The following is a 22621-nucleotide window of genomic DNA, read 5'->3' on the forward strand; positions in this document are numbered from 1 at the left end:
AGAATCGAACCCTGATCTCCTGGATCCTAGGTCTATGCTCAACTGCTGAGCCACGCTCGGCCAAGCTCACTCTACATGTCTTGAACCACCTGCCTCCTCCTCCTCCTCCTGGTCTCGGGCATATAACCTCATAAAATAGCTCCAGAAACCTCTGTAACAACTGAGAGGCAGACCCATGGTCAGGCAACATTATTCTTAATCATCTTCGTGGTTTACGAAACTATTCTTACATTCTAACCCTGGATTTTTGTGAATTTTACATAGTCCTTTCAGCTGTTTCAATTCAGGACCAACTTGTCTGTTTTAGAAGTTCCCATTTATCACAGAAGAAATCCCCTCCTGTTTCCCACAGGGCAAGAGCAGTGTGCACTGATGCATTACTTTATGCTTAGTATCATATCAGATAGTTAGCGGTCATGGTAAATGCTCAGAACTTCCCCGGAGGGGAATCACACCAAAGCCAAGGTGCAGTGTAAAGGGTGGTGCCTTCCCTTAAATGTTCAGGTCTGTCCTTCACTGGGTGTGATTCCCTTGTTTTACAGGATTGTGAAGAGAGGGTTGTGTTTTCTACTTAAAACTTGGTTTTTTAAAAAAAACCACCTCCCATCCCCTCTTTTTAGAATGAGTGTTTTCCAGGAAGGTAAAAGGAGATAGTAGAAACCTTGTTAAATAACTGAGCTGTTCTGTGTGTTTTCTACACTTGTCATGTTAGTGCCAAGAATGGAGCACGAGCCTGGAGGTGGTCTCCCAGAGCCCTCCTTTCTGCCTTGGACATGTCATATACCAAGTTGCTGGGGGTGGAAGAGCAGAGAGCTCTCTCTCCTTTAGTGGTTTCTTGTTAATAGCCCTCAACAAAGCTGTGTCAATTCCCTTGGCTTTACAGACTATTGCCCAGAAGAAAAGATGTTTGGTTTTCACAAGCCAAAGATGTACCGAAGTATAGAAGGCTGCTGTATTTGCAGAGCCAAGTCCTCCAGTTCTCGATTCACTGACAGCAAACGCTATGAGAAGGACTTCCAGAGCTGTTTTGGGTAAGATCATCCGATATTTGTATCATTCTTAGAGCTAAATAGGTCATAGCATACGGAAATATTTCCCAACAGGGCAATTGGAGTAATGTGCTAATATTTAAAATCACTTATATTCTAACCGAGGCTGTTTTAACGCCCTTGCTCTTAAAACTAATCTGACATACTGACAGCCTACCTTTTTTAAGATTATGAGGAACTACCAAATTAATTGTTAAGGCCTTCGAAGTTGTAACCAGAAGAAGCCCTTTTGTTAAGTTCAGTATGTATAAAGAGATTAAAAAAAAAATTTCCCTTATAATAGATATCCTCCAGTAGTGTTCTGTCTTTTGTATTGTTTTTCTAAATTACAGAAATATATTTTAACCCAGCCTATTGAGAATGGTAATGAGATTTAATCTTCTGCCCTAGGACCTACCTGTCAGGGTATGTTAGCATTTATTTTACAGTTTGTACTTCATTATCTTTTGACAGTGATCCACTGCTTAATGAACTGGTATTTACTTTCCAACAAACCCTTGGATGAAATAAAATACGTAATGTTGAACTAATTCCCATGTTAGAAATTACTTTCATCACTTTGTTTTTCTTATCAAAACATTTGTTGATTAGTTATTGTTAATCCTGGACTTTGTATTTTGTATTTATTTTCAAGGTTGTCAAAAAGGATCCACTGTACTATCAGTATTTTTCTGATGTATTTAATACAGGACAAATGTAGTAAGTGTGGAAGTTCCTCAGAGATATTAAAAAACAACGTGGTAACTGGTCTTACAGAGTTTTCCCCCCTTATGCAGATATAATCACTTTAAAAATTACAGTGCCTCTGGTTTTGTTTGTTGTGAAACTAGAATACCATTGCACATTATTTTTTCCCCTTTACTATTATTGTTTTTTCTTCCTTTAATCCTCACCCAAGGATATGTTTTTTATTGGTTTAGAGCGAGAGGAAGGGAGAGAGAGAGAAACATCAATCGGTTGCCTCCTGACGTGGCCCAACCGGGGTGTAAACAGCAACCTAGGCACATGCCCTGACCGGAATCAAACCCGCAACCTCCTGGTGCACGGGGATGACTCTGCGACCAACGGAGCCACCTGGCCAGGGCCAACACACATTATTTTAAAGGGCGGCATTTTGTTGCTTACGAGGTTGTCTATACATATTTCAAGAAAGATTAATTGGACAGTATTGTTTAAAACCATGGTGACCAGGATCTCCTCTAGGTCTAAATTTTACTATTGTTAAATGTTTAAAATGTTACTTTCAGATGACCAATGCAGTACGTAAAATTTTGGTTCATTGGATCTAGTAGTTAGTTGTATTTCTGAAATATGGTACCCTAAACAATGGGCCTGGGTCAATCGGGATGATTAGAATGTCTATAACAAACTTTTTTTCTAAAAGGAATGTGCTTGCTTCAATTCTTCAATGTAAAGGAGACCAATAAAGGTTTGATTGTTTTTTTAATCAGGTTGCATGAGACTCGTTCAGGAGACATCTGTAATGCCTGTGTCCTGCTTGTGAAGCGATGGAAGAAATTGCCAGCAGGATCAAAAAAAAACTGGAATCATGTTAGTGCATCTGTCATCTTTCTCAATTATACCTCTGTTACGTTTAAAGTAACATTAGTTTCCCCCCTAACTTAAGAAATAATGTGTGCCTAGGATGGAAAAGTATGAAAAGAATAAAGAAAAACAGTTACTATTCAGATATAATCACTTTACATTTTGTCCTGTGCGGAGGCATAATAGCTTGGTGTGGCGTTTCCCTAAGGCTGTATCCAGTATCTCCATTTCAGAGATTCACAATGTACATTTCACATATTTTTAGGTTTAACCCAGAAATTCTTAGAGCTAATTAGACATGGATCCTTTTTTCATCTTTTAGGATGATATTTATCCTACCTCATGTTGGTACTAATGAGGTATAGGTTTTTTGATCAGTACTGGATTTGAATCCTGCCTTTATCACCTGCTAGTTGTGAACCTTGAGCAAGTTACATTTATTTACAGAGTGTACAGATAATAGCCGTCTCAGAGCTGTTGTGAGAACTGAATGAGACAAAGTATAACATAGTAACCACTCAATTAGAGGAAAGCTATTGTTATTCTCTACATTTAAATCTAGTTGAGATCAAATTGGTATATAAATGTGTGTTCTTCTGACCTTGCACTTTGTAATGTCAATAGAATTCTTCATAAAATATTTTTGATTACCAGAACAACACTAAGTCTTATTTTGTTTGCCAGCTTTCAGAAGATTTGTGACATTTATACAATATATTTGTTTTAAGTAGGCAGTCATTTATTCTATACCTTTTTTCCCTACCTTTTGGTGACTTACATTATTATGATAGGTTTCTGTGGGTCTTTTAATTTATAAAAAAGTGAGTTTGTTGTTTTTTTAATACCTCATCTGGAGAAGATACAAATTGTGATTTCTAAGGTGATGACAACCTTTCTACATAAGGGTAGACATCTGCAACTAGTAGATATGAATGAGTGCATGCGAATGGGACCATGTGGCTGAACCAATGTCCATGCTAGACGGGGGGAGAACATGCCGTTGCTCATTGACCTCAGGGAACAGCATTGACCTCAGGGATTAAGGGTGCGCGGTGGAAAGAGCTTAAAGCATAAGTTGGACACCTTGATTCAAGCCTTGTCCCCCTCCCCACTCATCCTTGCCCTTTTTTACTAGCTTAGTGAAATAAGGCAAAGTAAATAATTTCTCTAGTTTTCCTTCACTCAAAAATTGGAGCAACAAATATAGTCCCTTTACTGCTTTGTGGTGAAGGTAAAAATCAAAAGTACAGCGGTACCTCGGTTTTTGAACGGCCCCGTTGGCGAACATTCCTGTTTTCCAACACGCCTTGGAAGACGAACATGCCACGCTGCTTCTGCTGCGGGCGGGATCCTGAGGCCCAGCTGTTGGCTGTGGAGCCCTCCGTTTTCGAACGTTCCAGAACTCAAACGGTCTCTTCTGGAACAGATTACATTCGAAAACCGAGGTATCAGTGTATATGAAAGCTTTCGTATACTGCAAAACATCCTGGGCAAATATTAGTTGTTAGATTTTATTTTTCTTAACCTACTTTGTTCATTCTCACCACATATAAATCTATTTAAAGTTTTTGTCCAGCAGACTCCTACTGTTACCTGCTTCAAACCAATAAAACCCCATAATAGAAACGATTTTTCATTCATTCATTCCTGATATGCTGCATTTAAAAAAAACAAAATGTCTTTATTGATTTCAGAGAGAGGAAGGGAGAGGGAGAGGAGAGAGTTGAGAAACATCAATGATGAGAGAGTCACTGATCGGCTCTCCCCTGTACACTCCTGACTGGGGATCGAGCCGCAACCCTGGCATGAGCCCTGACCGGGAATCGAACCTCGATCTCCTGGATCCTAGGTGGATGCTCAACTGCTGAGCCACACCTGGCCGGGCGACATGCTGCACTTTTTGGTTTATTTTTAAAATTTATTTTTTAATTACAGTTTTCATTCAATATTATTTTGTATTATTCTCAAGTGTATAGGCATAGTGGTTGGAGATAAACTATTCTTTAATTCCATGTAATGATTAAAAAAAAAAAGCACACGGCTCTCAGACACTCTGGTAGAAAACTGTGCTCAAATTGGGCTCCTCCAAATAGGCATTTGTCTGAACCAAAGGAGTACAGAGGTGTCATTTTAAAACTGGTATTAAATATTCAGTATTTTCTTCCAGGTGGTAGATGCACGGGCAGGACCCAGTCTAAAGACTACATTGAAACCAAAGAAAGTGAAAACTCTATCTGGAAACAGGATAAAAAGCAACCAGATCAGCAAACTGCAGAAGGAATTTAAACGTCACAGTAAGTTTGGTACTGAAACATAAGTACTTAAGAATAGATGTTCGGTTTTTATTTTTGCCTGGCGGTGGCACATGCTGTATATGGATCATTTTTTCTTTCATTGCTTTTTTAAAAAAAGAGTGTTGGAAGGGATGGTTGGCTTGATAGAGATATCATTTCTGTGAAATCTTGGAACATTGTCCTTGATTTTAATGTCATGAAAGTTCTTTCACTAGCTAGCCACTTCTTCAAATTGTGCCGAGACCATTTTGATCTCTTTTCGATGTCTTAATTTTCTAGAATATAATTTTTCAAGCTTGTTTACTTGATATTTTATGCGTAAAATGAGGCCTGGCGATGTGCGGAAAGGTTTATGAATAATTAGTGGACAATCTGAGACCAAAGCCCAGGAAAGTAATTTTAGAAATCATAACTCACATACTGCAGTGAAGCCAGCCTCGGAACTTCGAAGCTTAGGGGGGAGTGTGTGTTGTGTGGAGCGATAGAATGGCAAAGAAATGACGAATTAATACCTGGTTCATAAACTCTTACAGGAAGTCGCTATTGCGGGCGGGGCACCTGTAGTGGTACTTCTGTATTTAGGGATTTAGATTTAAGATTTTGAAAAGCAAATGCAGTGCATATAATGTTATATAACATTTGTATCACAGACCCTGGGGTGGGAAGGTCTGAGGCAGTGCTATTGAATCAAATACATTAATATTTCTGCAGTGAAACTATTCACATAGGTGAAATAAATATTCACATGGGTGGAATAAATAAACTGTAACTAGGCTAGGCAGGTTTGGCTCCTTAATTATAGTTCAGGTCAAGCCAGATATTGTGGCTGCATGGGTTAGGAATAAACTTTTCTGTTTTCAGAGCTTTTGTAAGTATGGGTTGTGGAACTGTATTGGAGTTTTTAGGATTAAAAAAAAGTAAAAATCTGTAGGACTCTGTTAGACAAAATATTATCAATCAATGCTTGTTTTGGAACAATGGAAAAAGACAGTTACAGTTACCGATCAGGTACACTGAGAAAGGAAGGATAATTGTCATCTCATGAGAACTATGTCATATCTACCCTGCACTTTACATACATAGTTATCTCAATGATTTCTGTTTTAGAGATTAGCATTGGAAGTGCTGAGTGGTAATTTAACCTTGACCCAGGTCACATAGTAAGTGGTAGAGATAAATTTAACCTTCTGTTTATCTAATTTCAAGGCCTTGTGGTCTTTCTGTATCATCCTGCTGTATGGGGCAGTGTAACCAATATCTCAGAACTCCAAAGTCTTTCCAGATCTGCTACTAACTTTGTGCTTTTGGGTAAATAGGTGTTACTAGCCCTTAGTTATTATTTAGATGATGTACAGGGTTGGGCAAAATTAGGTTTACAGTTGTATGTGAAACAGAGTTTATTCTTGTATTATCATTTAGTAATTATTGTATTCTTTAAAAAAAAATTATTGGGGTGCTATTAGAAAAGGCTTCTTAGGGAAGAGTGACAATGAGCTTTGAGAAACACTGAAATTACAAGTAAATCTTTTTTGGTCACTTGCATTTCCTGTCACCACTATCATTATGCTATGTCAAAATGTACTGTGGTGTTTTTGGTATTTGGAGTTTTCATAAGAAGAGCATAATGTTTCTAGGACAATACTTCAGAATAATTAAGATTAAGAAACTTATGATCAGCTCTAGACATACATTTAATTATGGCATATAAGGGACTTATCCTTTGAAACTGATACCAAGTTAGGAAAATCACCATTTATCGAATCATACAGGTACAATTTTAACATCTATATTAAGAATTACATAGCTCTGGCCGGTGTGGTTTAGTGGTTGAGCGTCAACCCATGAACCAAGAGGTCCCCGGTTAGATTCCCGGTCAGGGCACATGGGCTTGATCTCCAGTGGGGGACATGTAGGAGGCAGCTGATCAGTGTTTCTCTCTCTCTCTCTCTCTCTTCCTCTCCCTTCCTCTGTCTAAAAATCAAATTTTTTAAAAAAGTAATTACATATTTGAGGCTATAGGTTACCATTGAGATGGGTTCCAAAATTACCACTTGAGATTCAAAATGAAAAATCTTCAGTCTTTTCAGAAAGCATTCCCTTTCTTTATACTTTCACAGGTGACTTACCTATTTACTATATTGTAGTAAGTAAACAGTACTTTCTCATTATGAATAAAAAACTATGATCAGAGAAAGATCATAATGTAGTTCTGGAAGACTACACACTCTTACACATACACAGTATATAATAGAACAGGGTACACTTTGGCAGTAATGTGCAGTGATTTGGTTGTAGAAATGTTTTTGTGGTTTTTGCTACATCAGAATTCTGTGTCTATGTGTTTACAGTTTGGGAGCTATAATGATGAAAAGAGCAATTATTTAATGCTTACAGAGTAGAGACGTCTGAATGTATAACATACAGTTATCGCTGGACATTAACACAGAATTTACAAAAAAATAAAAAATGAATAAAGAAGACTGACCTATTTAACCTAAGTGTAAGAATGGATTTTATTTTTCTTTTTGGACTTTATTATAATTTCAAATCCTCACCCGAGGGTATTTTTCCTTTTATTATATTTTTTAAATGTAGGAAAACTTTTTTTTTAAATGTTTTTATTGATTTCAGGGAGGAAGGAACAGGAGAAGAGACAGACACATCAGTGATGAGTCATTGATCTGCTGCCTCTTGTGCGCCCCCTACTGGGGATCGAAAGAAAGAGAGCCCGCGTGCTTAAGCATGTTGATTGGTTGCCTCCTACAGGCTCGTATTGGGGCCAGGGATGAACCTGCAACGGAGGCCCTGCCCTTGACCGGCAGTTGTACCCCAAGACCCTTGGGTGGGCAGGCTGAGGCTCTAACCACTGAGCAACACCAGCCAAAGCGGACTTCATTTATTTATTTTTAAAGTCTTGAGGACTGCAGATTACAAAGTAAAAGCAGATCACTATGTAGAGGCCTAGCGAATACATTTGCCTGTGCATGAAAATTTTATAAACGTTACTCATTTAACAATTTCACCCCATTTACAATGGTATCGGTAATAATGCCCTTCTTCATAAGGTTACTACACACCTTTATTTCAAACTATACTACAGGTTATTCTTTCCAGATGAACTGTTAAACACTAAGTTCTTGGCTCGTAAAAATGGCACCTTTGAAAGGGGCAATTTCCATTCAGTCTCTGATGGCATTATTCCAAACCAGTTTCTTTCAACAGACTTTCAAAATCTTCACTTTTAAGATGAAGTCTTTTCCACCAAAAAGTGGGGTCACATTTCATTTTCTCCTGACTACATCCATATATAGATGGATGGCATCAAGAGAAGACAAAAATGAAAAGGCAGCCATTAAAATAAAGGAATCAGTTGTACAGATGAGACATTTCGCTCATGGCAACTGAAAAAAAAGGCAACTCTAGGGTATTTTAATAGCCAGATGCTTGAGTCATTAGTGAATATGTTGAGTATGAAGCTGGTCCTGTATGACCCAGTGGGGATATGTCATTATCATTACACTCCATTCTTTACGTCAAAAGCTCTAAGCCAATAGGAAATAGGAGTTACATTTAGAGTCCCAATTAGAACACGCTGACACTTAACATTTTCAACAATATACTGGGTTTAGTACCGTCGTTTCCTTTACTCACAATGTTTCATGAGTCCTTTCCTATCAATCCAAGTGTATGACAAGTGTTAAATTTGTTAAACGACAAGACTTTTCTAAGGTACAGTTGAAAATGGTCTGAAAAGAATACCCATTTGTTTTGCCTGGAAAGACGCAAGCTGAATGCACAAGTTTCTCAGTGGGAAAAAGCTCAACTTTCTTCGTCCCACCACCTCTGCCAGTATGATTTCCCAAACATCTCACTTGAAAACCAGAGAGTAAAACAGTTGAGCTCAAGGACATATGGGGTTAAAAATGCAAGAAGGCCCTGGCCGATTTTGCTCAGTGGTTAGAGCGTTGGCCCGCAGACTGAAGGGTCCCGGGTTCAATTCCAGCCAAGGGGGCACGTACCTGGATTGCAGGCTCCATCCCTGGTCCTGGTCGGGGCGCGTGTGGGAGGCAACCAATCAGTGTGTCTCTCTCATCGATGTTTTTTCTCTCTCTCCCTTCCACTCTCTCTGAAAAAGCAATGGAAAAAATATCCTTGGGTAAGGATTAAAAAAAAAGAGGCAAGAAAACATTAACATGTAAGCAATGGTCCAGATACTCAAGATTCATGTTACTGAATTAGGTTACTGTATATGAGATTTTCATTGATGAGGAGCACTTTGGGCATACCAAATTATCACGCAAATAATTGCTTTTTGAGACCTTGGGTACTTTTACAGTTTAATATTATATTATTTCCATAAGAACAACTGTAAACCTCCTTTTGCCCCACCCTGTATTTAATCTTCGGCTAAAATATTTTAATACTTTTATAGTAAAATATTTTGGTAACATTAATTAAGTATGTGTATTTTAATTATACATGTTCCTTTCTTCACCAGCCATCTCCAAGGGGGAAAAACCACTAACCTGAACTCTACCCTCCATTCTTACTAAACATTTGGGAAATAAACATTTTTAATAAACATTTGGGAAATAGTAATTTTCTTACACTGCTGGAAAGTGGTTAAAGGAATTGATTATTCATACATATATTCCTAGCTCCTCCGTTTAATTATAGGGAAAGTGATATGTGACTAACTTTTGCCTTACTTAGAGAATATGTCCAGTGTAATTTTAGATTTTTATGGTAAAGCTGTGTTGTGGAGGGTTTGGAGACTGAAAAATAATTCCCTTTGAAAAAGGTACGGTGTTGGGGTTTGGAGGTTCAGACTGAAACAGGGGTTTCCCAGGTGCATTGTGAATTGCTAGCACCTGTATGCAGTGTACCAAACAGCTCTGAGATATTTGAAGTTTTATACATCACCCTCCAGATGGTTTCCTTGCCTCTGGTTATACATTTGCTTCCGTGCATTCTGCCCGTACCTGACCTGCATTCCTCTTCCTGAGACATTCTTTCCAAAGGCATTGGACCCAGAGCTTGAAACTCTGGATTTGAGTTACAGTTCTTGACACCTACAAATATGTCACCCTGGTGTCACTTAACATTGATTTAAGCACAATTTCCTAATTAGAGAAATGGGGGTAATCAAGTGAAAAAGGTTCTTTTTGTTTTTTGTTTTTATGATTTCTGACTGTGTGTGTTTTAATTGTTGACAGTATTTTAGATGTCTCCCCTTTTCTCCCTTTTTGCCAACCCTCCACCCAACTCCCACCCTACCCTAGGTCTTCCCCATATTATCTGTGTCCATGGGTTATGCATATGTGCTCTTTGGTTAATCTCTTCTTGTCCCTCCAACCCCCACTGAGATCTGTTACTCTGTTCCATGTGTCAATAAAAAGGTTTGTTGTTGTTGTTTTTTAAACAGACAAAAAAAGAAAGAACTTCCTGTATAAATGTTAGCTATTTTTTGCCATCCTTCTTCCTAAAACCTGCCATGACTTCTGGTCACTATAGAATAAAGTTGAAAATCCCTAGCAAGTCTTTGAATGTCCTATTTTAGACCGTTTGGGCTGAGTCAGTTGCCTTTGTGTGCGTAGGGTGTTCTGTCTGCTTCCACAGTTTTGCTCATTGCACCTACTTACTCCATGCCATGCTATCCAATTACTCCTTTGTGCCTTTCCAAATCCTATTTTAAAGAAGTTTAAAATTTAAGATCTTTGAAGAATTTCCAGACCTACATTCTAGAAGAGAGGTTTTCTTACTAACTGCATTTGTATATAATTAAGTTGTATCCTAGTATCCCAGGTATTAGATTAAACCATATGAAATTGACATTTTTATAGGTAGAAAACAGTCAAATAACTGCAATTTCAAATGGTTCGTAGATATTAAGCACTTCCTAGGATAGTGAGTTTTCTTCAACAGCATAGGGCTGACTGCTGCTGTTATTTGAGAACATTCCAGTACACTTATTTCTTTAAAGCCTATTTATTCTTGAGGATTTTTAAAATGAAGTTAAACTGTTCATATATTAGAAATGAATGAACATATTAAAACACTAATGGTGCTTTCTTTGTTTTAGATATCTCACTTTATGTAAACTTTGGTTAACATAAAACACTTGTGAGGTCTATTAAAAAACGCTCCCTTTAGTCTGTTTCTTTCCATGCGGGGCATCACACAGGGTTTGACGTCTAGTAGATACTTAATAAATATTTGATTGATTCTCTGAACTGAAGGGTTGCTCTACCCACCTGTGGGAGGGGCATAGTTTTTAGCTAAAGGTAAGCTGTGTGGTAGGCTCAACTCCTGTTTGTGACACTGCTCTTGCTGTGGAATAGCAGTGTAACACCTTATAGCACAGTGACTCTCAACTAAAATTTTTAGCTTATATCTGATGAATTGCCTTTATTACTTATTAAATAGGGATCTATTGTAACGTCATTTTTCTTCGTCTTTGGTTTTCAGAGGTTAATTATGTGTCTTGGCTTGGCTTTCTTTGGGTATATCCTGTTTAGGGCGTGCTCAACTTCTTGAAGCTATAGGTTTATGTCTGTTGCCAAGTTTGGCAAGTTTTCAGCCATTATATTTCTTTGAGGACTTTTTTCACCTCCGCCCTTTTTCCCCTTTCCTTCCAGGTCCGCACTGACATGAATATAGATTTTTTTTTGTTAGAGTCCCACAGGTCTCTAAGGCTCTATTAGTTTGTTTTCTCTGTGTGTGTTGTTCAGGTTGGGCAATTTCTGTTGTTTGTTCTTCCAGTTCACTGATTGTTTCCTCTGTCCTTTCCAGTCTGCTGTTGAGCTCATCCACTGAGCTTTTTTTTCATTTATTGTATTTTTTCAGTTCAAATTTCAGTTTCACTTGGCTTTTCTTTATAGCTGCTGTTTTTTTAACTGAGACCTTGTATTTGTGGAGGCTCTGTTTTCATTTGTTTCAAGCATATTCCTAATGGCTTGTTGAAACACTTCTGTCAGGGTTACTTTAAAATTTACATCAGATGATTTTGCCATCTCTTTCATTTTGGTGTTAACATCTACTTGCCTTTTCATTCAGTTTGAGATCTCCCAGGTACTGGATATGTATGATATGATTTTTTTATTGCAACCTGGACATTTTAAAATTATATTTTGAGACTCTGGATCTTATTTGAAACCTTCTGTTTTAACTGGCTTTTTGTGTGTGTTTTTTTGACACTCCTCCAGCAGGGGATGTGGGGAGGGGCACCACCTTATTACTGCCAGATGATGTTACAAGTTCTCTACTTCACCTCCATTGACATCTGAGGTGGGAGGGGCTCCCCGTTGCTTCTAGGTGGGGGCAGGAGCTGAGGCTTCCACATGGTAGGGTGACCATATTTCTGGTGGCCATAGTGAAAGTCCTAACTCTTCAGTAGACTTCCTCTGACACTACCCTGATGGAGACATTGGGGTGCTTCATAAAAGTCTCATGAAGATGGAAACCTAGACTCCCCCCTGGCCTTTGCTGAGGTGGGTGATGCTGGGGCCCAGTTTTTTCTGTGGTGTGCCAGGAGTAGAGCGGTTATTGTCTAATAAAAGTTTCCTACCATGCTAGGCTGCTCCTTTCCTGGTGTTTTGGCCAGAGAGAGCAGCCTTTCATTGGCTTTTTTTTTTTTAATGTCTGCATCCATAGATATTTCTGGGTTGGCTATTTATGAAGCAAAAAGAAAGCCCATAAAAACTAAGGAACCCACTACCATGACCTTTCTTGGGTCTTAAGCTTTCTAGCTGTTGCCAGCTTCCAGAGTCTCCAGATTTGTTTTATACAGAACATTCAGGGCTTTTAGTTGTACTTGTTAAAACAGGAGGAATAGGGAAAGTATGTCTACTCTTACTTCTTGGAAGCTTAAGTCCTCATTTTCTTTTAGAAACACTTTAGTAGAAATACCTTCAAGTATCAGTAGTGAATAGAAAATAAATTCTATTTTTCTCTTTTACTAACTTATTCACAGTGTTTTATGCTGAGGCTTAGTTGCAATTGCATATAATGAAATTATAATTTTTTTCTCTTTACTGCAGATTCTGATGCTCACAGTACCACCTCAAGTGCCTCCCCAGCTCAATCTCCTTGTTACAGTAACCAGTCAGATGACGGCTCAGACATGGAGATGGCTTCGGGCTCTAACAGAACGCCAGTTTTTTCCTTTTTAGATCTCACATACTGGAAAAGGTAAAAGCACTAGAAAAATACCTCTCTAACCAACAAGCCTTCTTAATTACAGGCAGTGGTTTCCCACTTCCTTAGCAATTAAATGGCATTTGGTAAATGACTGTTAGCATACATGGTTGGAGGTGGATTGAGCAGGAATTGAGCTGAGGGTTGGGATTTTGTGTTTTTCCTATTTAAAATGAAAATCATGTTAGGGAACCTGACTTTCCTATAGTGGAGTTGACTTAGGTATTTGTTCTGACCAACTCACTCACTGAAAATAGTAAGAGGGCTAGAAGTACATATTTTTCTTCTTTTAAAAAAATATGTCTTTATTGATCTCAGAGAGAGGAAGGGAGAAGGGGGGAAGAGAGATAAAAACGTCAATGATGAGAGTCATTAATGGGCTGCGTCCTGAACGCCCCCTACTGGGGATCGATCCTGCAACCTGGGCATGTGCCCTGACCAAGAATCAGACCTCGGTCTCCTGGATCCTAAGTCGATGCTCAACCACTGAGCCGCTCCGGCTGGGCTACAAGTACATATTTTTAATTCTTTAAGACTGGCATTGATAAGTGGGCACGTTAATAAGGAATACACAGCAGTCAATACGAAGTAAATGTGGGACCCCTAAGTAAAAAAGATAATAGAAAAGAAAAATATTCAAAGAGAAAATGGTTAAGGATTTTCTAGTTTGCAGATTCAGGAAGACTCACAAATTAAAAGCAAATCACCAATTGTCTTATGAGTAAAGAAAATTTACCCGTAGACACGTCATAGTGAAACTATAGAACATGAAAGTCAAAGTAGACCTGTAAGTGGTGAGAAAACAGACACTACTTTCAAAGCAACAACAAACACAAAGCTGAGTTCTCTGCATGAATGAGGGAAACCAGAAAACGAGATTGTTTTCTTCAGTGGGACAAGAGATAATAACTCTCAAGCTAGAATTATATGTATGTATCAAAAAATATCTTTTGTAAATGAGGGCATAAGACTCTGACTAGGGGGGAAAAAATGAGAATGGCTGCCAAGTTGACCCTCAATAATGAACATTCTGCAGCAGAGTAGTCAGAAAAAAGAGACCCCAGCTTGAAATCCTGAGAAGGAAAAAAAAGTAGCAAATAGCCCTGGCCATGTGAGTCAGCTAGTTGGTGCATGTGTGGTCCTGATATGCCAAGGTTGTGGGTTCAGTTCCTGGTAGGGCACATACAGGAAGCAACCAGTGAATGCATAAATAAGTGGAACACCAAATCAGTGTTTCTCTCTCTCCCCTCCTCTCTCTCTCTCAAATCAATTTTTTTAAGAAAGTAGCAAATATTTAGGTAAATTTAAACAAAATCTGATTGCTTAAAAAGACAGTAGTTGTGGGATTAAAAAAATACATGACAGCAATAACATAAGTAACGGAAGTGATGGAAGTTAAAGTGTATAAATGTCCTTTGCATTAACCATGTAACCACTAAAAAATCAGTAAAAGTAAGTACAAAACCTTCAGAGCAGAAAGGGGGGGGAAGGGCAGAGAGTTTAATAATTGCAAAACAGAAAAATAGAAAACCTACATATGGTTGTCAAAAAACCATGGTTCCAAGAAGAAAGTGTAAGTTAGAAAATCTTCATAACTGAAAAATAACTGAAAATACTAAAAATCAAAACATGTGGTATGACAATAAAGAGGTAGAAAGAGCCCAGTGGCTCAGTGGTTGAGCATCGACCTAGGATCCAGGTGATCGGGGTTTGATTCCTGATCAGGGCACATGCCCGCGTTGCAGGCTCGATATCCAGTCGGGAGCGTGCAGGAGGCAGCCAGTCGGTGACTCTCTCATCATTGATGTTTCCATCTCTCTCTCTCCCTCTCCTTTCCTCTCTCTGAAATCAATAAAGATATATTAAAAAAAAAAAAAAAGGTAGAAAGAGGAAAAGTTATCACCCTAATGCTGTTTATAAAGGAAAGAATAAAAGTAAATTAAGTGTGATAGATACCCAATTTAAAGGTTAATGGAGCCCAATATAAGAAAAAAATAAAAGCAAGGAAATCCTAACGATAACAAGTTAAGTAAATAGAGAAGAAAACCAGTATGCAGTGGGTAGGATCAGTAAAGCTAAGAATTGGTTCTTGAAAAATACTTGACCAAAAAAATTGCTGGAGATAAAGCAGATCAAGAAAAAGAGATGGCACACATAAGCATTTTAGGTAAGAAAAGGGAGATTTAGCTGAAGCAGAAATTTAAAAGACAATAGGATATTTTAAACAATTGCATGCCAATACATTTGAACATTTATGTGAACTGTATACATTAGTAGAAAGACAGTTTACCAAAACTGTCTCAAGAAAAAATAGAAAATCCGACTAGTTACATAACAAAGAATTTGATTCAGTGGTTGAAAGTTTTCCCTCAAAAAAATCCCAGATCCAGATAGGCAAGTTCTACCAAACACTTCAGAAACAAATGATTCCAGTCTTGCACTGGCTTTTCCAGATTAGACATAGGCCCCAAGCATTCTATGGGGCTAAAATAACTTGGAAATCAAAACAGTATATCGTAACCAGATTAGATTTTTCTAGGGATGTAGGATTGGTTTAAACATTAGAAAACCAACTAATATAATTTGCCAACAGGTTCTTAATGAGGGGGAAAATACCTATCTTAGTGGTACATTGAAGGTGTTTGATAAATAGAAATAGAAGGGAACCTCATTGGCATTTTTGAGTAAAGCTGAACATGTTCCCATTCCTATACCCCAGCAACTTAACCTAGAAGAAGCCTTTAGACATATGCACTGATGTGTACAGTAGGTCTGTAATAACAAAAATTGTCCCATCAAAAGGAGAATGGATACATTGTGGTATATTCACATGGTGGAATACTGTACATAAGTTAAAATAAAGCTTTATTCAGCCGTATGTATGAACCTCAGTTAATGCTGAGCAAAAAAATTGCAGCATACAGTGCGATTCCATATTTCTATATTCCGTAAATACTATGCATAAAACCAGTGTGATCTGATTTTATATAAGGGTGTGGCAGAAGTAGGTTTATGGTTGTGAGAATTCAAAACAGTTTATTCTTACATCATTTATTAATTATTGTAGTATTTTCCATATGAACAACTGTAAACCTACTTTTGCCCCACCTTGTATATATGAGAATTATATATATATATGTGCACATTATATATATATATATGTGCACATTATATATATATATATGTGAATGAGATAACTAAGCAATATGTCTAGAGATACAAGTGAGGTAAAACCATGAAGTCTAAAAGGAAAAGGAGTGCTAAACCTAAAATTAAGGAGGAAAGATTGAGATGGGATGGGGAGGGATTGGAGAAACAGACATAGAGGGGACTTCACAGGAAGCGATAGTTGTTTTTTCTTTAGAGTATGTGATTTATGGGTGTTTTGTGTTGTCATTTTTTTTTTTTTTTTTTTGGTGCTGTTATATATATATTTTTTATATCTATTAAGTATTTAATTACAATAAAACTACCAGCTGTGTCAGCCTATTTATGGTGGCTATTTTTCAAGAGTTGGTGATTTTTGGAGGCAACCGTCACAACTTTGGGAGCAGCCCCTGAAACTGCCTGCTGTCTCTCAGAATGCCGCCTTTCCCCTTAACCTTGGCTAGGACTCCAGTGGGATTTAAGGGACCTGGGTCGCTCCCATTACCCAGCCAGCTGGGCCACTCCAGGAGCCCCTTCATTTGGAATGTGGAAGTAGATCTTTGATCATGTTGTGCTAGCTACTATGATGAGTAGATTTCTTTTTGTATTCCTGATTCCCTGCCTTATTAATATGTTTTGTTCTCTCCATTTTTTTCTTCTAGACAGAAAATATGTTGTGGGATTATCTATAAAGGCCGTTTTGGGGAAGTCCTCATTGACACGCATCTATTCAAGCCTTGCTGCAGCAACAAGAAAGCGGCCGCTGAGAAGCCGGAGGAGCAGGGGCCGGAGCCTCTGCCCATCTCCACTCAGGAGTGGTGACTGAGGTTTATGTAGAAGGGGAACAAAAAAACAATTTAAAGTTTAGAAAAAAACACACCACACCACAGCAACAAAATGACCCTCCTATTTTTAACCTGGATACCTGCTATTCTGCCAAAAGACAATTTCTAGAATAGTTCTGAATGGGTTATTTTCCCTTCGCTTCCACACAAGCTCTGAAGCCAGTGTCTAGCGTACTAAGAGAAAAAAAGACGTGTACATACTATTTAAGAGGCTGAGTATTTCATAGGAAAGCTGAATGCTGCTGTAAAGTGCTCTTTAAGTCTTTTTCTTTTACATCCCCTTCTGATGAATGAAACTAGGGGAATTTCAGGGGACAGAGATGGGATTTGTTGTATGATAAACGTAAGTAGTTCTTAGTCTTTCTATATTGAGAAGCAGTGGTTGGGGCATTTTTAAAGATGGCTGACTACACTCGTTTCCTTCATGGTGATAAATCTGTCATAAATCAGCAACCTGGACTTGCCCCTCGAGGTAGTTGTTAATACTTTTGAAATAGTAAGGTCTTGCCAAGGTTCTGATGATTCAAACCTGTACTACTGAATATTAAGCAGGACAGAATAGGCCCTCGGGTGCAAATACCTTGAAAGGAGCACTCTAAATATGCAGAGAGGGAACTGGGCTGTATATGTTGTATCCCGTGTCACCTCCCTCACATTGATATTTGATGAAGATTTTAATTTGTGTAAAACTTCTAAAGCAGAATCAAAGCTCCTCGTGGGGAAACGGCAAGTCTTCAGGATAAGCAGTCTTCTATGAATAGTACCAAAGCTTTATCAAATGGTAGAGAACACACTCTATTAAAAATGTTAAATTATCTGAAAAATAAAGTGCGCAAGCCCTCAGGATGGCGTAAAAATAGCAAAGGTTAGTGCTTCTTGGGGCACGTTTCTCAGAGGGCTTGCCGAGTGTGTAAATAATTGACTTTTGTTTGTGTTCCACGACTGGTGACTTCATTGAAAATCTACACAATTCAGTTTTAGCTCTGGATTACTTCAGTTGACCTTTGTGAAGGTTTTATCTGTGTAGAGTGGTTGTTCAACTTGTTTTAACCTTTTAGGGTTTTGGGTATTTTTTTCTTCACTATATTAAAGTAAAATTCTAATAAAAGAGGTGTGTTAACGCAGAGTGGGCTGGTTTTGGTTTGGCATCATTTAGTCAGGCTTTCTGAACATTGAGATGTTAGATGATAAATTCTGAACGCGGGACCCTTCAGTTCTAAAATCTTTATGAAAAGCCTGTTACTTGAACCGGAACCGAAGTACTCTCATTGCCTCTTTTCTACAAGTTCAGGAAGAATGTTGCCAGTTCACACTTTTCATAACGAGGGAGGATCATTTGCCTACCTTATAATGAAATGACAGTGCTTATTTTTAAAGCCGGATTTTAAAAATTGGATAGTATGAATAACAGTAAGGAGTGAGCCACTTTTTATGGGCACCCTGTAGTTTTATAGTTCTTAATCTAAAGTTAAAGTTTTATATTCTTTTGGAAGAAACTACAAGCCACCAAATGTACAGGCTACACAGTGGGTTGGGGCGGCTCTCCCACCGCCTTTAAGGTGTATCGCAAATCTCGGCCATTCTCATCTGCCTCCTGAGTTATTTTGAAATGGTTCCCTTTTTTTTTGTACATTTTGGCTACAGTATTGGTGGTAGAATATACTATAATATGGATCATCTCTACTTCTGTATTTATTTATTTATTACTAGCCCTCAACCACAGTCTTCTTTTCCCCTTCCACCTCTCTCTGCCTGTAGGATGTACTGTATGTAGTCATGCACTTTGTATTAATATATTAGAAATCTACAAATCTGTTTTGTACTTTTTATACTGTTGGATACTTATAATCAAAACTTTTACTAGGTTATTGAATAAATTTAGTCTTATTAGAAAATAAAAGAAGCTGTTTTGTGGCTTTGTTCAAAAGGTGTTCTTAGTTAAGTCACGTTTGTGGCCTTTACAGATCTCAGTCTAAGCCCTTAGTATAACAAACCATGAAGGGAAAAAAATCTGCTTTACTGAGAAATAAAGACTTTAAAACACATGTTAACTGATGTACACAATTATTAACCTAGTGGATAAAATTATTTTAACAATGAAGAAGAAAATGTTTCCAGTGGTGTTTTGCTTTTGTTAAAGTCTAGTTGGTGTATAATATTACATTAGTTCCATGTGTATGGCATAGTGACCTGGCATTTTTTTACCTTACCATGTGATCACCCCACTAATTCTAGTAATCATTGATCACCGTGCAAACTTGCCACTGTGTTGACTCTATTACCCTTCACCTTTTTCACCCATCTCCCCACCCTCTCCCCTTTGGTTACCATCCCTTTGGTCTATTTCTGAGTCAATTTTTGTTTTGTTTATTTATTTAGATTCCACATATAAGTAAAACCATATGGTATTTATCTTTCTCTGACTTAACCTCACTTAGCATAATACCCTCTAGATCCACCCACGTGGTTGCAAATGGCAAGATTTCACCCTTTTTTATTGCTGCGTGATATGCCTCACCTTCATCCACCCATTGTTTTAATGTTTTTGATGTGACTGTATTGTCTTTGGGCATCACGGGAAGCATCATTGAGACTAAAGAAACTATAAAATTGGTCATAGGGAAAGGTGGATTTGGGCATTGGGGTCAGACCTGGGTTTTCTAGGTCCTGGCTCTGTCCCTTATTAGCCATTTGAATCACAGAATTAGAGGAATTCAGGTAGGTGCGACCCATATCAGTTTTGAAAACGGATTATTACCTGGGAAAAGTAGATCCTGTGGGCCAAACTTTTTATACTACTGTTAGGGTTTAAATTTGCTTTAGGATAGTCAGGTGATTTTGCCAGCTCTTGATTTAGTTACTATGAAGTTACCAGGTTAACCTAGGATAGTGGAAAGATGACTACCTATATTATCTATTGCTGTGTAATAAATTACCACAAATTTAGTGGATTGAAGGAAATTGATCTCAGTTTCTGCCTAGGCACAGTGCAGCTGGGTCCTTTTCTTAGGGTCTCACAAGGCTGCAACATGGTGCGAGCTGGGTAGCATTCTCATCAGGTGACTTGGGAATCATCCGCTTCCACAACAATTCATTTTCTGTGGCTTCAAGGTGGAGAGTCCAGACTTCTTAGTGGTTGGAGGCCCCCTCTGTTCCTTGCCACCTGCCATCTCCCAACATGGCCATCTTCTGCATCCAGCTAGCTGGTCTCCAGAGCTAGTCTGCTAGGGAGACTGTCATCTCAGGTACAGACCACATGCGAGTGGAGAGAATTACACAGTGAACACAGAGGTGGGTGTAGGTATCAAGGGACTCCTTAGGGTTTTGTCAGCCACAGCACCTCCTTTTTTTCCTAACCAAATCACTTGAAATTGGGCCGCTTGCCCTATAATATAAACGCTTTGTAAAAAGAGCATCCCCATTGTCAAACACCTACCATGGGCCAGGCAAGTTTAAGCATTGTTTAAACAACTTGCAAAGTAAAAACAAAACTGTTCCCAGGCCAGTGGAAGTGCAAGGGGGTGGTGGTGTCATGTGACTTAAATAAAATCAGCTTTCCTGATTCCAAGGCCTTTGCTCTCCAAACTGTCCCAGCTATAGCAGTGGTGGGTGCTGTCTTACTCTGCACTTGGAGTCGGTTACTTGGGTCTCTTCTGAAAACTGAGAAAGTGGGGCAAGTTTTATTTTACCCTGGCAGGGAAGTTGACCTTTACTCTGTCTAAATCACTTAATCAAAGCTTGTTTCTTAGTTTTGATGTTGAAAGTACATATTCTGTACTGTCTGTTTCTGGAGGAAATAGTCCCCAGGAGGTTTAGTGAGACAACTGGGCAGTCTAAAAATAAATGGAGGTAGCCAGAACCAACTGCTTTCTCTGTAGTGAGAAATGGAAGATGCCCTAGAGCCTCTGGATTCAGTGTCCCTAGAATAGCCTCCTAATGCCTCAGATTTAGCTTTGTGCCCTGGCAATCATTCCTGCGTGATGTTCAATGAACTGGGAAGGCAGGAGAAAGCCAAACTGAATCAAAGATAATTTCACAGGCTCATGTTCTCAAAGAAAGGAAAGGATCTGAGGGTTCTAACAATTTCTCCAGTGGTGGAGTTTGGTTACTCATTGTGATCATGAGAATGCTTTAGGTTTCAAATATCTTGCACCCTGGTTGGAAACTGCTTATTGTGTGTAGTGTAGGGGGTTCTTGGACATACTTAGTTGCGGGCTTCAGTGTGAAAGAGCTTAATCTTTCCGCTTAGAGACAAAAGATTTTGGCAAAGCCTGCCCTTTGTTTCAGTGTCTGAAAGGTGGGGGAGAGGGTGTAATGTACTGTTTTAGAATTTACATATTCCACACTTTTGTAACTTACATTAGCTTTAACCTGCCCAAGTATTGGATTTTTGTAACTGCAAGGAAGAGTGGTTGTTTTATGTTTATACTTTTAAAAATTAGGGGCTCAAGCCCTGGCCAGTGTGGCTCAGTTGTGCATTGTCCTGCACATCAAAGGGTTGCTGGTTCGATTCCCAGTCAGGGCATAAGCCAGAGTTGTGGGCTGGATCCCCTGAGGAGAGAATTAAAAAAAAATAAAGGTTAAAAAATCCAAAGATTCTGTAGCAAGTTACTGGTGGAGTTAAAATAGGAACCTGAACTTTTTTTTTTCTTTAAAAAAATTTTTTTTTAAATGTATCTTTATTGATTTCAGAGAGAGGAAAGGAGAGGGAGAGAGAGACAGAAACATCAATGATGAGAGTCATTGATCGAGCCCACAACCTGGGCATGTGCCCTGACCGGGAATCGAACCCCGATTGCCTGGATCCCAGGTCGATGCTCAACTGCTGAGCCACGCCCGGCCGGGCCCCCAAACCTTTAAGTCTCAGTGTTTAAAGGAGAAACTGTTCACTATAAAATTATCGGCCTTTGGCAGCCCGTGAATCCCAGGAGCGGGAACTTGGAGAGAGGGCATGAAGCTGCGCCAGGTATAATTCAGCCACACAGAAGGGTGCTGAGATCCAGGGAGTGGCCAGCGCAGGCTGTCAGGACGACCTCTGAAGGGCGAGTCTGGCTGTGCTGTAACGGTACCATGAAGCCAATTCATAAAACCTGCTGAAATAGCACAACGTACCTCTTAGCTTCAAGGCCCAAAACCGCGGTGAGTTACACCTGGGTCAACTCTGAGGGGGCACCATTCACACTGTGGCAGGAATGCTGCCCCTTCTTCCGCCTGTTAGGCTGGCTCCACAGACAGTGCCCCTGGGGCGCACAATCTCGGGGGTGTTGGCTCTAGTAGCTGAAACTCTGCTTCTTAAACTCTCCGAGAGACAGATTTCAGGTCTCTGTAACATTTTCTTTTCCCAATAAGCCAGTGATGAGGGATGCAGCAGGAATATCTGGCTGTTTAGACAGCCTCCTGGGGATGCCAATTGTTAAAAGGAAGAAATCTGTTACAGTTAAACATAATTTTCATTTTTTTCTGAAGAACTAAAACCATTTCATATATTCCCAGTAAACTGAATTACTGAGGAGGCTGCCGTATAGAAGTGTCAGAAGAACTAATA

General features: G+C 38.9%; 1 protein-coding gene across 2 annotated transcripts in view; it reads left to right on the forward strand.

Moving 5' to 3' along the window:
* The window catches only part of SINHCAF (SIN3-HDAC complex associated factor), a 32322-nt gene extending 13343 nt beyond the window's left edge, over positions 1–18979 (forward strand). For both annotated transcript variants that reach the window (XM_016199088.2, XM_016199089.2), the window contains exons 2-6: positions 884–1031; positions 2501–2600; positions 4762–4888; positions 12928–13078; positions 16894–18979. In XM_016199088.2, the coding sequence (XP_016054574.1) occupies positions 904–1031; positions 2501–2600; positions 4762–4888; positions 12928–13078; positions 16894–17053 (666 nt within the window). In that variant the 5' untranslated portion in view covers positions 884–903 and the 3' untranslated portion in view covers positions 17054–18979. The remainder of the gene's footprint in view (positions 1–883; positions 1032–2500; positions 2601–4761; positions 4889–12927; positions 13079–16893) is intronic.
* Positions 18980–22621: the final 3642 nt, after the last annotated feature.

The sequence above is a fragment of the Miniopterus natalensis genome, chromosome 2 (genome assembly GCF_054644295.1).
Source record: "Miniopterus natalensis isolate mMinNat1 chromosome 2, mMinNat1.hap1, whole genome shotgun sequence".
Taxonomy (NCBI): Eukaryota; Metazoa; Chordata; class Mammalia; order Chiroptera; family Miniopteridae; genus Miniopterus; species Miniopterus natalensis.